This window comes from Cololabis saira, chromosome 4 (assembly GCF_033807715.1).
Source record: "Cololabis saira isolate AMF1-May2022 chromosome 4, fColSai1.1, whole genome shotgun sequence".
NCBI classification, from domain to species: Eukaryota; Metazoa; Chordata; class Actinopteri; order Beloniformes; family Belonidae; genus Cololabis; species Cololabis saira.
The window spans coordinates 17797032-17815071 of NC_084590.1; the positions used below are offsets into that span (position 1 = coordinate 17797032).

General features: G+C 42.3%; 1 protein-coding gene across 2 annotated transcripts in view; it reads left to right on the forward strand.

Annotated features, from left to right (window-relative positions):
• The first annotated feature begins 1341 nt into the window (after positions 1-1341).
• ets1 (v-ets avian erythroblastosis virus E26 oncogene homolog 1) overlaps positions 1342-18040 on the forward strand; it is a 37318-nt gene continuing 20619 nt past the window's right edge. The window contains exons 1-3 of one of the 2 annotated variants that reach the window (XM_061719045.1): positions 1342-1427; positions 2610-2809; positions 7286-7433. In XM_061719045.1, coding sequence (XP_061575029.1) covers positions 2738-2809; positions 7286-7433 — 220 coding nt within the window. In that variant the 5' untranslated portion in view covers positions 1342-1427; positions 2610-2737. Of the gene's footprint in view, positions 1428-2609; positions 2810-7285; positions 7434-16290; positions 16662-18040 lie in introns of those variants that run through there. The other variant, XM_061719046.1, reaches the window with a different exon arrangement.

An 18040-nucleotide genomic window follows, 5' to 3' on the forward strand; every position in this document is an offset into this window, starting at 1 on the left:
GAACTATCCATGACATCAGTTCAGTCAAGCAACCACAGAAATACAGTATCCCAGCTCCCTTTCCACCACTGGTTCATAGCAGCTGGTTTTACGGGGTGGAGTCAGCCACTTGCTTGACTCCACCTCTTTTATCTGGTGTATCCATCTTTTGAAATCTGTATTAAAGTTTTTGCCAGACCTATTTCAGAGCACCAGCAGCAATGGTTGCTTATCAAACTGCCTTTGCATGCAGTTCTTTAGTGCAGCTATAAGAGCAACGACAAAATGATGGAAAATCAACAGAAGAGTGTGTTGTGTAGAAGAGTAAGTTAAACTTTTGTTGCAAAACAGCATCCACCTTGCAAGGAATTATATGTTCAGTTTTTGAAGAAAACGTCTTTAACTGTTGATGCCAAAGCTGATTTAGGTGGTCATTAATCCTCAACTGAAGCAGCTCTGATATCATTTTAACAGATTATTGAAGAGATAATATACTCTACAAGGATAGACTGATTTGATGGGCTATTGGGGTCCAATGGATAGCTATATGTCCTAGCAGTATGTCTAGATTTCCAAGCTAGGAAATCACTTCTGACCCTCAAGATTATGCTCATCACGGAAAAAAGTAACTTTTTCACAATGTGTCCCTTTGATGAACTTTTGGAATTTCTGGCTCAGCAGGTCCTCTGATAGGTATTAACGTTAAGTCTCTTTCATGACAATGTCTAAGATTTATTCTTGTTGGGTTTCTTGCTCAGTCTTTGTCTTGTTTTATTTTTTGGTTTATTTGTTGTTTCTTTCTCTTCAGTCATTACTTCAAGTTTATTTTGGGTCTCTTTCAGGCGTTGCATCACAAGGAGCCAGCACTTGGACTGTGTGTTCACACCTGGAATTAAAAACTCATCACTACTTTCAATATGCCAAAGGCTGGTGGTATATACAACAACACACACACACATAAAAATCTGGCACAAACTTAATTGAAGGAAGTTTATGTACAATACAAATTAGGCTGTAGACAATAGAAAGAAAGATACATCACCAACATAAAGAGGGAATTACATTTAAAAAAAGAAGCTTTTTTGTGGTCCTTTGCAAGAAAAATAATCAATTGAGTCATTTCCTGGGGCAGAATTTGGAAGAATTTGGAAGAATTAGGACTGTGCAACCTCACTGCTGACCAGGTCAGGCTCTCTACCGTTTCCACCTGTATTCTGTCTGCATGTGAGCCGCAGCTGCATGTGAAGTCCAAAGACTATACATGCGGAGGAAAAATAGGATTTGGAGAGGATCACCGTGCTACTGAGGGAGGGACTAAGAGTGTGCATAATATTCCTTCCTCTGTGGGACTCGCTCCGAGCAGGTACAGCATCTGTGCAGTCCGCTCAGCTGTCTCGCTCAGCTGTCCAGCGCTCCCACTTTACAGGAAACTTTTAACGCAGCAGTCGGTAAGTACCGAGTTTTATTGCTCTAACTGAAAGTCAGGGTTTGAGTGGATGGATTGATGCTGTGCTCGGCGCTCCATGCGCGCCAGGGGCGAAAGTGCTGCCTGCAAAGTTTCAGTTTTTTCCCGACAGGAATCCTGATAAAAACATGAAGCGCGCTTTTTCCTTTTATCGCTCTCTTTTTCTCTTTTTTAAAAATGGAACTCAACCTAAACCCTTTTCATTTCGTGACAAAATAATAGTAATTTAAAAAAAATCTCATCGTTTTGTCTATAACATAAACTTCATTATAACAGGATAATTATTTCCCCTTCTGACCGCCTTCAAATAATTACCCCCTAATACGTTGCATTTATATCACAAAAATGCTTCTTTTTTTAAACTCTTCCACAGAATTGATTTCTTAACCAAATCATTTGCATTTTAAAAGCATGAAGGTGATGCGAAATTCCTCAATAGGAGAGCTGATTTGTGGTTTATTCACTATGTATGGGTACTTTATTTTTCCTGTAACAAGAGAATCTGAATCTTTTTGAACTGCTGAACATCTGCAAGCATTGAACTCCGGCGCATCTTCCCGCAGTCTGTTGGCAGCTGCCACAACCAACAAATGCCAAATTGCTTAACATGTGAATGCGAGGAAGATGGGGACCTGGTTCGCAACAAGCCACTGCCCATACACACTGTTCCTCTTCTTATGAAAACCTGCAGCTCGGTTTTCTGCTCGCTTTTGTTGATGCTGCTTCAAGTATACAATGTTAAGTGATAAGCAAAGTGTGTGGGAGAGGTGAGGAGGGAGGGGAGGGAGAAGAGGAGGAGGAAGAGGCAGTTGTAGATGAAAGGAGGCGGGAGCATAATGGGAAGGAAGGGAGACAGTGGAAGAACTGATGGAAGTGTTCGGTATTTGCATTTGATTAAATACTTTTTTCTCCCAAAAAAGATGTGGTAAAATGTACTTTATCTTCTCTGAAACAGAAATGAAAAGATCTGATGACGTGATGCCGTGTTCTTTGAAAGGCTCAGCCCCGGTTTAACCTATTTTAACTGATGAGCTGATGTTGCAAATTATGGAAACCTGGCTCAAATTTCTTTCTCTCTCCCATTTGTCTCTCTTTGACCCCCTTTCCCTCTCCCCCTCCTTCTCCTCTCTCACACACCTACACACACAAAAACACACGCACGCAGTAACTACTGCACACTTGTACACATCAAGTGTAAACAACGTGTGATAGATAGGTCATTCCACCCTGCCTCGGCTGCCCGTGTGTTGATCCCTTCAGCAGGCCCTGAGTCTCCTGTCCACGGCATCCGTGATGAGTTACTACATGGATCCTGTTTCTTCCTACCCAGCCCTTCTTCACCCCTGTGACCGTCTGGGCGCAACGGTAAGACCTCCCACATAAATTATCTCTCTGCTACCTACCACAGCTGGCTAGTAGTGTGAGGGGATGAGCGTCTGTGTGTATATGTGTGTTAGCAGCCTCGGACACAGCGCAGTGCAAAACCGTGAGCAGGAGGACCTGATGTATATTAGCAAATCTGGATTCCATCACCTCACGGGAGCATGCTCTGAACATGTTCTTGTTAAGTTCATTGGCATTGCACTAATGGCTTTTCTATCTGGACATGCTGTTCCACAGGATTTCATCATGAATTAAGAAACTCAGCTGTTGAACAAGATTTTCTGCTCGGTTTTTGCACAACCACCCTGCAACATGCTCTTCTCTTTAGCAAAGTAATGCCCTAAATCATCTGATCTGCAGGGCTCCAACCCGGCTGTTAACCAGTCAAACTGGAGACAGACAATCCACTAACACTTCTCATTGCTGATCTGCCCGCGTAGGCAACTGCAAAGCAGGGGCCTGTTGGCCAGAGCACCAGGACTCTTAACGCTCTCCAAATGAGAGAGGCGAATACAGAGTCAGAGGCAGTGCGAACAGGGAACATTGGGATTCCTGTCAGGTGAGCTTTTGAAGGATGAAGGCCAAGGAGCAGCAAAATAAATGCCTCCATTTGTATGCATAGCGCCAGCACATTAGGATAATAGACTGAGGTTACATGCAAATGGCAACCCCACCCTGGCCTGACAAACAATGTGGAAGGATATAGTTCCCTGCCCCTAATTGGCTCAGGTGGCAGGGCTTGCCTTTCAAATTGAGAATACTGTATATCAGAGCTGCCGGGTCAAAAGGTGGACCCATGTCACCTTGATGCGTCTATTCTTTTGAATTTACATGAATTATCTGCTAAAAAGCAGAAAGGTCTGATATGTTTTCTTGTTTTATGTTTACAATAAAAATGGTCGTAAACATCCCAAAGACAGCATGCAGACAGAAATGTAGAATAATCACTATACTACTGTCTGCTTGTTGCATTTGTTTAAAGGAAATTATCCGTTTGGGATTTTCACCGCCCTTTGCTCACCCTTTTTCTACCAAGTTGATCAAATAATTAGCACAACCATTATTAAGTAAACCCACAAATGCAGCTCTGCAAAGAAAGGCAGCCACCTGCAAGGGCTATGACGGAAACATGCTTTTCAATCATTCAGCACATCGAATATGCGGAAAATGATACTAAGTTAACACTGAAATATTTTGAACCTCAAGGTTTTGACATGTGTAATCTATGGATCTAGTGAGTTACATGTGTCGTTACATTAGACCCATACCAGATGTGACTGGATTTCTGCATGCAACCACTAGGGGGACAGGCGACTGAAGCATGATAATGTGAATGATGTAATAATGAATGTCACTGTATTGTCAAAAAATACATAATGTTGTGATTTCCAGTTGTTTTTACACACATTGTAAGTTTAATATTCCCATATTTTGAAGTTATCTACCTTTCTATACACATTTACAATTATAACAGACTTGAAAATGATCAAAGTTTTGATGGACAGTGACTCAAAAACTAAATGGTGTCCTTTAAATTTTAGTTTAAGCCATGAATGTTTTAGATAACCAGCACAAAATTTCTTTCCAATGACCGTGCAAACGAATTTGCAGGAAGCTTAGATACAAAAGATTTTTACATATCAGGAAAGGTGCAACCACTTCCTTAACTCAATCAGTACGGGGGGATTGATTAGTCCCTCTGTGGCCTCTCCATATTTGACCAATAATACTCAAATTCTAAACAAAGTTACTGAAAGTAGTACATTAAGTATTAAAAAAATGAAAAATGTGATATCACAGACCCAGATCAAAGTAAAGTTATCCAGCCTTTCTATTTGCTAGTCCATTCAACCTAACATTATCCTGTATTTACTTTACCTTGGAAGTGATAGCAAGTGTCAAGTGGCTGAGTTGAACCTAAAACCAGTGGTACGGATGTGCAAAAACATGATTGATAAGGAGTTGATTCACTGCATCATTGATGTTTTGATCAAAGCATGTCATACAGTACGTTTACATGCACTAACAGTAAATCGAATTGTGGCCTTAATCTGACCAATATCACATTTTTAAAAGCCATGTATACACCTCAGCCAGGCTGTAGTCAAACCGAACTGAAGCTTTTGAGATCGAGCTTTTAGTGCCAGATAATGCGGTCCTAATCCGAGTTATTCCGACATGTATACACAACCCACATTTATCCGAGCTAGCGACTTCCCCGGGACTCCCCCTTCCTGAATTGCCAACACCGCGGAAGCCACAATATCAACACAGTAGGAGAAGAAGATGAACAACAAAGAAGGAACCAGAAAAACGCCAACGCAAAAGTGCGTGTGGCGCCACCGAGCATCGCGCAGGCCAACGCACCTCACTCAATAATCGATTGTCGACCATGTATATTTGGATTTCTCAGAAACTCCAGTTAAATCCCTAGCTAGATTGTTGCCAATAGCTTGATTTAGATGTGCATGTAACTGCACTGATAGACTCGTCATTAAAATCTAACATCTTTGAAAATATATCTCCTTTAAAAATGTTCTTTCCTAAGGTTGAGGTCCCCACTAATATGTTTTATTTTGGCATTAAAACTAAGCTCAGGCATCCAATGTATCACATGGTCATCCACTGAGAATTTACTTGGATCCAAGCGTGCTACAAAGTGCCAGAATAATGTCTTGTCTTCTGCAAACGTTGCAATAGTTGCATCAAGCAGAATTAAATGTCTCAGTGACAGCTAGCATAAACAGTCTCATGCCTTCGTTAATGTTATCCATGTTCAATTAATCATGTCGTAGTGTAAGGCTGTGAGAAATTAGGAAAGGAAAAAAAGTAAGAAATCATTTACTGTATGTAATTTTAATATTATTATACAATTTACACTCCACATACATTTACAAAAGATGGAATTAGAGGAAAAAATACGACCACATTAATGCCATTACTGAATTTTGAGCGGCTCCTTTTAAATGGGACTTGGCCTCTGCTTTTAAAGTTTTCCTACACTTAACTGATCGAAGGATATTACGGCACAGATGTTATCGCCCTTGTTATCAGTGCATAATCCATAAATCATCCATGTGGCTCCTTCTCTGCCTATCTAACATTCCCCACTTGCTGACTAACTTGATAGGAGATAGCGGTGCAACTTGCAAACCTCTAAAGAACCCTGTAAATGGGCCTCACTGATCCTCTGGTTGCATTAGCCTTTTCACGGCGTCTGATAAACGCTGTTGCTGCTAAAGGGTGGGGGGGTTCCTTATCAGATTGGCAGTCACTCTGTCTGCCAGACTGTCAGATACACATGACATATAAAGTCTAAGATTGCTCTTAAACTGTTTTTCACATGTTACAAATAGAAAAAGGAATAATTGGCTCAGAAACTTTTAGAAAATCAGCTTGACTTCTGTAAGGAATTAGTAGGTTGTAGCTTACTAACTTAATGTTAAACACTATTTAACATGCTAAGTATGAAAGAGTGCAGGTTAATTTATTAGTGGCACTTTTGTTGGGGGGTTCCAGTTTTAAACCAAAAGGTCAAACACTATCGCCAAATGGTTTTGCTTGCTGACAAATGATAGTTTTGATTTGCTAAAAATGGCCAAGTAGCTATCTCCTTCCTTACGCTCGCTCACGTCCACCCAGAGAGTGCAGTGATATCTCTTCTGGCCCTGCTGTCAAGTGCTGACTTTAGACTTCCCCCCTTAGTGCACGATTTCGCATGAACATTTCTGCGATAAGCAGCAAATAAGATTTTAAAAAAAGAGAAGGAAAACAAAAGAGATAAAAAGAACAAGTCAAATTTAGCTGCATGGGCTTATCTGTATGCAAAAACAATGAAAAAAAAATAAATCGTTTTTTCCAAATACAAGGTCGACCTCGAGGTCAAAGCTACTGGACAGTTTGATCGGTTGTTTTCAGCGATGCAACATTCCAGCGCTCATGAAGGATTTGATGTAATTCATTAACAGATACAACTTTGGCTGAATGTTTTGCTCACTAATGTTATTGGATTAAAACAATAAAACTCGCCTCACCAGACAAATTGTTAAATTGGACTACTGTGTATACCTTTTACAAACAGTGATTTTAATGCTTACATTCATTACAAAAGTTCAATTATACTCCCACATAATACACTTTAGGGTTTTAGTAGATATTATATATCATTCTCATTTATATAAAGCTCATTCTGTTGATCAAGTTTAACTTTAACTTATTCGTATATAACGTATAGCATACAAAGTCCTCATGTGGGCCTTAAGTGGTCTGCCTTTAAGCAGGTGAGATGGATAAAACATTTACATTTATATCGTCTAAAGCCTTTCTATGATGAGAATTAATATCACAGTAAAGATGAATAGAGACAGCCAAACGTGTGATTCAGTTCCATGCTGTTTTTTTTTTAATTTATTTTTTTTTTTATGTGTCTGGCTCTTATTGTGTGCCGTTTCCCTGCAGAGACAAAGTGGAGGGGTGGCGGTTGGTCCTCAGATCCAGCTTCCAGGCGTGGTTCACCCCCAGCAGCAGTTCTACCCATCACAGCCACTTCTCCCCCACGACATCCCCCTGCAGGAGGTACCCGACGGGGGCGACGCCTGTCCCACTGGTAAGAGATGCTGAGACAGTCTTCTCCAAAACATTATATATGCCATCCAGAGAAACTAGCATACACTGTTTTCTGAAAATGTACAGGTAAAAAGCTTTTCATCACCAGTAGTTCTCTGTGAGTAAACAGCTCATAGCAAGCAACGATGTGTTAAAAGGCGAATCAGACTGTGTCATAAACGTCTGTCCTCAAGCACACACATCTATTACCACAAAAACTCATGTTTCCATCATTTCAGAGGACTTCATCACATCTAGTTACAGCTTTTTTCTCGAGGTTTCTTCCAACTACAGCTACACTATTAGCACCGCTAGGCCCTCACACAAACCTTAAACTAGGTCTTCAGACTAAAAGGTAGTGATTTACAGGCTTGTCTCTGTAATAGAGGTGGAACTTGGTAAACAGATTTATGTCCCTACAATACAAGTAATTCACTCAGACTTGCACACAAAGACACACACACACACACACACACGCACGCACACACACACACACACACACGCATAATCTCAGCTTGGCCTGCTGTTCTTGATCTGCTGCACTGGGGATGTTGGTGATGCTGACCCCGAGGGCAATGCCTTTACCAGATACCTCTCCCCCCTCCATCCCTCTATTTTTTCTTGCTCCCTCCCACTTCACTGCTGGGGACAACCACATGTCCTGCATTTTCTTTCATTGTTTTTCAAATTAGTTTTATTTTAAACTGGAACATTCCTTCCAGTGAAATTGCCTGTGCTTGACTCGAGCATTTTTCTGTTCCTCAAAGGTGATTGATGTTGGTGAACTGGGACGCACGCCATGGGAGGAGGGAGGGGGGGGTACAAACTTTCTTCCGTCACCTCCCTGAGCTTGATGCAGGGGCAAGACGGCAGGCCAAAGGGCGGCTATCTTTTTCCCAAGCCTCTGGTTTGGTCTCTGGAGAGCTGGTGGGGGCCTGAGTGAGCATGTGCGTGCGGTCGCAAGCGCATGTTTGTTACTGCATGAGAGGGAGTCAGAATTTGATGGGATTTGCTGATGTTTGTTGCCAGAGACACACTCCTCTGGAGCGCTCTCTTCAGTCCTCCCAGTGCTAAACTGTTGACATAAACATAGCCGGGTGGAAAAAAATGACCGAGCACTGACCTTTTTTTCTCTTGTCTGTCTCTTAAATCCTGGCAGACACACGAGACGGAGAACATTTCAGACACCTGGAGATGTTGTTGGAGTCATCTAGCTCTTGACAGCGGTGTCATTTAGATTTCCTGAGGTTTCTGTGCTTTGAGCGTACGCTTTTATGACTTGTTGCTAACCTCAAAGGCACCTAAATCACCTCTGACACAGTTTCTGCACGTTAAGCCGTTGCTTTGAGTCATTTCTCTAAATGAATATGCAGCGTCTTCTTAAAACACCCTCCTGCAGTTTCTTAGTACTCTTGGTTCAGTTGTGCACATTTAGATTGTATGCAAAAGGGATGTCAAGCTTTTGTGAGTAATTTTACAGTTTGAGATTTCAACTGCACAAAAACCCTAAATCCCTCTAATTAATCAAATAAACTAATGGTTTAATAAAATATAATGGTGCCTCTTCAAGAATATTCATGAAATCCAACATTTCACAATATAATTAACTGTATTTTTTCTTAAAACAGAACCAAAACAGGATTCAGCCATTTCAAATTCCTTTACTGTTACAAGATAAGATCTATTTTACTGTCCCACTATAGGAAGAGGGACAATAAAGTGCTTAATTCACTGGTTTATTCAGCTACAAACAATTTAAACACATGCCTGAGACGACAACCAGACACAAACATGGTAAATAGACAATGTACCAAGAATATCCGCAACAACAAACTACAACTGCACTATACAAAATAACCTATAAGAAATAGTGTGTGTGCCCTTAAGTTAAAAGAGGAATGAGTATATAGAAAATAATGATAATCATCGTAAAATGAGGTAGCAATCCTTGAAACCACAAGCCAAAAACCCCCTTAAATTACAAACTGGACATGGACTGTGTGTACCACCATGACCACGGATCCTTCCCCGATGGTCCAAAGAGAAGGGTAGTCCTTTGTGTCCATCACCTTCTCAGCTATTTCTACCATCTTCTACATTTTTTTTTGATTTTGCTGCACTGTGAGAGTGCCAAACCATGCTGCTTGTATCCAATTATGGTTTCTTGCACAACAGAGAAAAATACAGCCATGACATCAGGGCTCACAGTCTCACTTTGAGCTAACTTGCCACACAGATAGTCTGCAAGGGGCTCTCCATTCCGAATGACCGTCCAGCTGGACCACCATGTACTTGAAAGTGCTCATCTGCTCTACAACATTCTCAGTGGCGATAACCAGGTCGTGGGATCTTACCCCCACAGGGTCAAATATTATCTGCTTGGTCTTTTTAACATTAAAGATAAGATTACTATTATCACATAGGTGTGGTTAAAAGTATCAGTCTCACACATGTACACCGAAGGGTAGTCATCCTTCAACAGCAAATGTAAAATCCATGTTTTAACTGAAAATTTCATGAGTATTTGGCCTGCCTTGGATATACGGGATGACATGTTTTATTTATCCTATAACAAGGGGTGCAATAGGATTTTACAGTTGACATCACTTACAACATCGTGAATGGATTGGCTGTTTTAAACTGAATGTGTCCATGTGAGAAAGACTGAGTACAGAGCAGATGTGAGGCGGGGACGCTGGACGTTAAAGAGCCATTGCATGTTTGGCTGCGAGCCCAATGTCACACACTCTGCTTCCTGACGGCAGCCATGCCATGGTGATGTTTACACAAACCCGCCTTTGCTCTTCACTATCCAACACTAACACCACGAGGAGCTGATGTTCAACTCCCATAGTGCAAATCCACCGTACGTGTGTGCATGGGAAAAAGGCGGGGCGAGTGTGCACTTTGGTGAAGTGTCATTGAAATCCAGGCGCAGGCTGCACACACATCTGTGCACACTCCTCCAACATCCTGGAGAAACGCACATTCTACGTATTCATTCATTAAATTCACACCCTGCACTCTGGTGTGTATTGTATTACAGCATCCTTCCATTCACTAAAGCAGCACACACACACACACACACACACACACGCACATCCATTCCCAGGCGCTCATGAGTTCACTGTACATTTATACATGCGCTCCCATTTAGTACATGCAGCCACAGCTGTGATCTGGCACTCAGGGACCATTGGCCCGTGTTTTATTTGATGTGATTTGACAGCTGGACACTTAGAAGAGGAGGGGCAGAGAGCAAAACAGAGTGGGTGGAATACAGTTGGAGGAGAGGGGACGGATAAGGAAAGTCACAGGACCGGGACTGGGGATAGTGGGAGGAGAGGACTGAAGGGAGGAGGATCTGAGATGTGGAGTCATGAGTCGCGGGGGTGTGGGTTCGCCTCTGATGAGGGGCACGTCCTCACGGGTGCAGGCCCATTTTTTATTTCTAAAAGTAAACAGGCAGCCTGCTGGGGTCTGGAGGGTTATGGGAAAGGAGGAAACAGTGATGCTAATCAGGCCGGCGCACACTTCCCCTCCTAACAATATAACAAAACAAGAGCAGAAACACGGAAAAGCAACAGACAACTACGGAGGAATGGGATACAACTGCTCTGGTCATATGTTTGAACTAAACGGAGGGATGATAACGCTGAGACAAGGGGTGGTAGTCAGTACACAGAGGAAAGACGTCGTCTTTGACTACAATTCCATGCATATTTGGAGTTTATATGAGGAAGGCTTGCACCATTAAAACTCAGAAAGGTGGTAGTGTTAACCAGCAATTCATTTTGCCTTAGCATTCGGTCTAAAAAACCCAGCCTCTTTTCTTTTGACTAGCCTTTTATTTAAGTGTCTCTTTCAGTAATTACTCCATCATAAGACATACATTTTACCATCAGAAGCAGCTATGCATTTGCCTATTCTTCAAAAATTACCCCTCACTCTCCTATTTGCATTTAAAAGATGTAAGACTTTTTGAAAGCTGCACTTTACAACATCATCCATCCGTCAATCCATCCATCCATCTATTGCCTATTATATGCCCGCTTCATCCATTTCGGAGTCACAAGGGTGCCGGAGTTCGTACCAACCGTCACAGGGGCAAGCGTCAGCCTAATACCCAATGTTTTAAACTTCCTCTTCCCAGAGTACTACAAACTTTATTTCTACAAAGTGTTGCATGTGGTTAGTTCCTCTTGATTGTGCAGTGACTAATTACAGACTTCAGAAGGAGAACACGCTGTTCTGGTGATGCAACATGCAACCAACTCATCAGGAAATGTGGTGTTTCGTGAACCCTAAGAGACACCTCCCTTTCGTTCTAATGTTTATATTGGGAACTAACTAACAATTAGTTACTATGAGTGAGCTGTAGTAATGATAAGCATGGGTACCTCTTTGGGTGTCATTATTTGGTTCGTAGCTGAATCAAGTTCATCATGTCGAAGTGTTTTAGTAAGCACTTGATATAAAGAGCAGTTAGACAGAGGAAATGAGGAAAAAAAGACTGCCTTGATTCTGCTGCAGCCTTTATGCAATTTGTGAGAAACAAATTAAAAACAATTAGCTGATGCATTGTCCATTTGGCTGCAAGGTAGCAGAACCTCTTCTGGTAGCATGCTGCTAACAGCGAGGAGGGAGGACACTTCCAAGGGAGGGAGGTCTGGGAGGCAAAGAGCCTCGGAGGGGGGTGGGGATAATTGAATTATCTCCACAATGGAGTGATGGGGGGCACGTGGTGCCGCTAATGGAGGAAGAGATGTCCTTTTTAGCGAAGCTAATTGTTCAGAAAAGAGCTGAGCCTTTGTTCAGGGAGGCCCTGCTACTTTTCCAGTGCACTTACGTGCACACAATTTAGTAGGCCGTGCATACACATATACACTAACAAAAGTGCACGCTCTCAGAAGGCACTTAGGAATGTGAGGCTTTGAACATAGTAGCCTCGCATGAGCACACACACACGCACACGCACACACACACACACACATGCACACACACACACACACACACACACACACACACACACACACATGCACTCACACACATACAGGGATCTTGTCCCAACTAAACGTCTGATCTCAGCAGGAGTGCATTCAGCCCGTGGCACCTTCAGACAGCCTCCACCTCAGATAGGGCTGGGACTGGGCTGCGAGACAGCAGCCACAAGGACCTACTGTTTTACTGTTTGACTGTCTGCTCTCTTTCTGTTCGTGCGTGTGTGTGCGTGTGTGTGTGTGTGCATGCACGCGTGTTCGCCCTCCACCACAAATGAGTGACTGATTGATGACATGCTAAATGCTGTCTATTCACCCAGCATACCAAAGCCATCACGCCACACTCTATTTTTCCTTTGAGCGGCATTACATGTCGCTTCCATCTCAACGATTTGCATGATATAGTTAGATAGACGTGTGAAAGAAAACACACACTCCGGAGGCTTCAGGCAGCCCAAACTCCTGCAGCCCAGTAAGATGGTGCCAAGATCACACAGAAATATTGCTTGACAGCTGTACGGATTGCTCTAAATCGAATAACCTTTCAGTTGGCTCAGTGAAAAGTAGCAGGTGCAACGGTTACATCTAAGGATTATAGACAGGCAGGCCTCGCAGATGTGCCAGCGAGAGAGAAAGCTGCTTTAGCTGGGCGTGCTATACTGCAACACAAATAAGTGAAGCCTGCTAACTGTCAAAACCATGGAAACAACATATGCCAGGTGAAGAAAACAGACAGGGAAACCCAAAACGTCTTTGATCTAGGACAAGTGTACGAGCACAATTATCAGAAGGCTGTTTTGTCACTTTAAGACAATTAACAATTGCTCTGCCCACAGAGGAAGCGACACAAATGCTTCAACAATAGCTGTTTATTCTTTTTATTCATATGGTGCAAAGACTACAAGCACTTCCCACAGCTGAAGATAAAATGATTGTTTTGGTAGTGAAGTGTTATTTTTATGCACATTCTTTCCCCGTGTCAATGTGCTGTTCATAAAAATGTGTTTATCCACAGGGTCATTGTACAGGAGACTGTTGCTGCTGTGAGATATGGACGAGTCAGAATTCAAATTATGACAGGAGGTTAAAGAAGCGATTCTAATCACTTTTTTTGTCAAGGAAATCAAAAAAAAGGAGTGAAACTGGTCATTTTTTTCTACTGCTTTCTGAGCTGATCTGAAAAACCAAACACAGAAGAAAACCCCATGAGATATGTGCCACTGTGATGCCTGATATTAGTCAGCAATGCCATTAAACCCTAAATGGCTGCCCCGAGGCGCTGAAGAACCCAGGCAGTCCTTTTAAGAACAGATATGAGGGAGTTAATTAACAGAAAACAAAGAGGGTCAGTCATAGACGGTGGGAGGCTGATGGGCCGACTGGCTGAGATAAATTGAGAGGTACTGCCCCCCCCGCTTCTCCATCTCCCCCTCCACTTTGCCCCCGATGAGACGGCTCTTCTCACCGCAGAACCGACTCGTACCCCTCCCAGCTGAAGCTGCTGTGATGCCAATGAAACCCGATCCGGGGCTGCTAATGGAGCCGGTGAAGTACTGTTGGTTTAGAAATCCATGTGTGATCAATACTTCTGGCTCCCCAGCCTCCTTCCAGATCATCCCATTTAGACATACATGCATGTGGTATATTGATACGCATCGCGTCAGCCATGATGAGGCTGCATATATGATCAAAACAAGGTTGCTCGCTTCAAGAAACACAACTTACACAAAGGGAGCTGGTATTTGTGATAACCTAGGTCAACACAACCCTTTCAATGTTCTTGCATTTGTTGAAAGTGGTAGTGTTGGTATCTGTTGCTATGGGAGAGGTTTTCTAATGCTTTATGCAGACTGGACTCTTATTTTGTTCTGGTTGCCCAAATTCTATCTTTGGCCTGTTTGAGTTGCAGAACATTTTTTTTCTCATTCACTTTCCAACAAAGCATGGTCATTGGTCCTTCTTACTGCTGATCAGAAATCTGCATTAAATTAAAAGGTATTAGAGAAGGCAGTGTGCCTCTTTGGGACTAGAATGATGGAGAGTCAATTAGGCTGATTTTAATGTAAGAATGAGACTAATGCACAATTTAATCATCATTTTGCAACATTGCAATTCAGCACTTTTAATGGATGGAGCAGGGGAAAGAAAATAGACATGGCAGATTTTATTGATCAGCACAAGGTGAACAGGAAATACTCTGAAGTGTTTATGAGGGTGAGTTACAAGTTAGGAGGAAGCCTGGACCTGCAGAATATAAGATGTCCGGACTTTCATTTGAGGAAAACCAAATGTTTTTGGGGCAAATCTAATAATGTCTCTCAATAAACTTGCTTTCTGTCTGAGGTGCTGTCAAGATAATACTGTTCAGGCTCAAAAAACGTCAGACTAAAACAATATTGTAGTTTCTATTTGTTCTGGGTTTTTTCTCCTCTGTGTATAAACAGATCCATAAAATTCATAAAAGTAGGCTACTGTGTGCAGTGATGTTGATTTGTTGTGGATGTTGAACAGACTTGATGACGATCTGAAGATGCTGTGTTCTCTCTCCATTTTTAAAAGAAATCTAAAAGTAAATTTACTGTCTACCTATTTATGAAATACCCTTGCTACATGACGGAGATATTGGGGTGACTGTATGAATGATTGTATGTATTTATATGTTTGATTGTCTGTATTGTAATGTCTATTGTTTTCATATTCCCAATGGTACCACATTGCACTGTAAATTTCATTTTTCCTTCATAAACTATGGGCCCCGCCCCAAAAGCTTTCAATAGCTTACTTTGGGGGACCCATTCATACATGCCAAAGGACCATCATAGATGTCTGATTGGTACGGAAGAGTATTAGGGCCAGGCAGGAGAAAAATAAAAATAATATTTTAGAGGAGGAAGATTTTTTTTTCATTATGCACTTTGAGAAAAAAGTTGAAATGTCGAGATTAATGTTGAAGTACAATTTCGAGAAAAAAGTTGAAATGTTGAGAAAAAGTCAAAATGTTGTGAATAAAGTTGAAATGTTGAGAAAAAAGTCGAAATGCCGAGAAAAAAGTCGAAATGTCGAGATTAATGTTGAAGTACAATTTCGAGAAAAAAGTCGAAATGTTGAGAAAAGTAAAAATTTTGTGAATAAAGTTGAAATGTCGAGAAAAAAGTCGAAATGCCGGGATCAATGTTGAAATACAATTTCAAGAATAAAGTCGAAATTTCGTGAATAAAGTTGAAATGTTGCGAAAAAAGGCGAAATTTCGACTTTATTCACGAAATTGTACTTCAACATTATTCTCGACATTTCGACTTTTTTCTCGACATTTCGACTTTTTTCTCGAAGTGCACAATAAAAAGAAATCTTCCCCTCTCAAATATTTGTTCTTCTGCATGGCCCTAATACTCTTCCGTAGATTGGTCTCAATTGTATACGTTTATTTTAATGTATGAATAAACGAAACTTGAAACTTGAAACTTGAAATTTAGATCACACCTTGGAGCAATGGAGTCAACGTTTTCCCGCCGTGTTTTCATGACAGCACATCTCCGTGGAAGTGCGCACATGTGTTCAGGTGTTTTTCAGAAATCTGAAAAAAAAAAAAAAAAAAAAACGGTGAAGGAGTGAATTGATGACGTAGGGAGGTCTTGGCACGAGTAGGGTTGTTTAGAAATACGGGGGAGAAGGTGCGTGTGTGTGTGTGTGTGTGTGTGTGTGTGTGTGTGTGTGTGTGTGTGTGTGTCTGGGGTGGGGTTAGGACGGGTGGGGGGGGCTGTTGTAATTGTATTGTGAATCAACCGGCTAGTGAGCTGAGACGCCGCCCCCCACACCCACGGCTCCACGCAGCGCTACGCCCATCACAGACAGAGAGGAGGGAGTGTGTGAGCCAGAAACAGTGTGAGTGAGTGAGAAAGAACGAGGAAAAGAGGGAGCGTGTGTGCGCACTGGAGAAAAGAGGGAACGAGAAACAAGTTAGAGAGGAAGAGTTAGTGTGAAGGAGAATATATATATATATGTATATCTATAGGCTACATAAAAGCCGATAGAGTCCAGAAAGGGAGCCTAAGGAGGAGAAGATTTTTTTCCCCCTTTTTTTTTTTTGCCGGTGTTGAGTTTTCGGAGCTGTTAGAATAAAAAAGAGCGACTCGGCGCCGGTCAGTCAGTCACAACTGGTCTAATGATCATGACGGCAGCTGTCGATATGAAACCGACGTTAACCATCATAAAGGCTGAAAAGATGGACGGTGAGTAATCCAACTCTTATGTGTGTGAGCTTGACAGTCAGCACGAGACTAACATCCCTCCTAAATGTCGGCTAATGGCAGCCCGGTTGGGACCGGCGCTCACCGGAGTGTTAATCCTGCGTAAAGCCTGAATTATGGTTCTGCGTTACATCGACGCAGAGCCTACGGCGTAGGTTACGCGGCGACGGGCACCGCTCTGCGTTGGTGTAACGCGGGACCATAAATCAGCCTTAAGTAGATGCTCTCGCAGAGGGACTAGACGTCCCGAGCCGCGCTCATTGCTCAATATTGAACAGCACGCAGACACGCCTGAGGCTACTGTCATGCAACACTCTGTGTACTGCATGTCTTCTCGTTAGGGGAAAATGCACACAACTGTGTGTCAAGTTATAGATATGTAAAGTGAATGTGTCAGTGTGAGTAAAAAAAAACAACAACCTTACACTTTTGCTGAAAGCCTTTATGGGTAAATGACATGATCACATGGCGTTAAGAATGTTCTCATGACTGGATATTGTCAGGAGGATTGCATTTTTTATTGTCAGTTTTTCCTTTTTTTGTGGTATATTTTGTCCCTTTCTTATGTTTTGATGGATGTATTCATGTATGCTTTGAAAGTTTCTTGTACCCTCTGTGATTCCTTATGCGATCTGTCACACAGATCTTAACAACCCCCCCCCCCCCCCTCATGTCATGCTGGGTGCTTGGTGCCCGGCTGCATGGGAGACGGGAAACAGTTTCCTTAATAACTCCCCTCTCCAAAATCCACTGTCTTTTTTTCATTCTTTACCTCCTCCTCCTTCTTTTCTCCTCCTTCTCCTCCTCCTCCTCCTCAGTGGCTGAAACTGACTTTCCAGAGGGAAGGAGAGGCAGGCTGAGGTGATGAATCTGCACTGCTGAGGCTTGCCTCTCCAGCTCCGCTGCCTGGAACACTTGGCTTGCTCCAGGGGTAGCAACGGGGCAGTGACAAAGAAAGGTTGCAACTGTGAGCTGTTTTTGTGTGTGGCATTTAAACTTTTGCATGCTTTCACTTCTCATTTTTACCCAAAAGGTTTCTCTTATGTGGAGCCAAGTTTGGATGATTTGCATTCTGCAGCTTTTTACATGAACTAATCCCCTGTGCTTTTGTAGCTCAGGTGGCTTTGGGCCTGCTCGTGGCACAGCAACATGGCATTGATGCATCATGGAAATCTGATACTAATTGCTAATGTTGACCCAGTAAAGGGCTGTGACTCACCACATTAGCCGCAATCGCCCCGCTGTCAATACATGCAGAGCATAGCTTTATACTTAAAAAGAACATCTTACAAAAAAGTGCTGACAGCAACTGTAACGTTGCCAGAGCATAGCACTGTCTTGCAAAACCATTTTGCAATGTT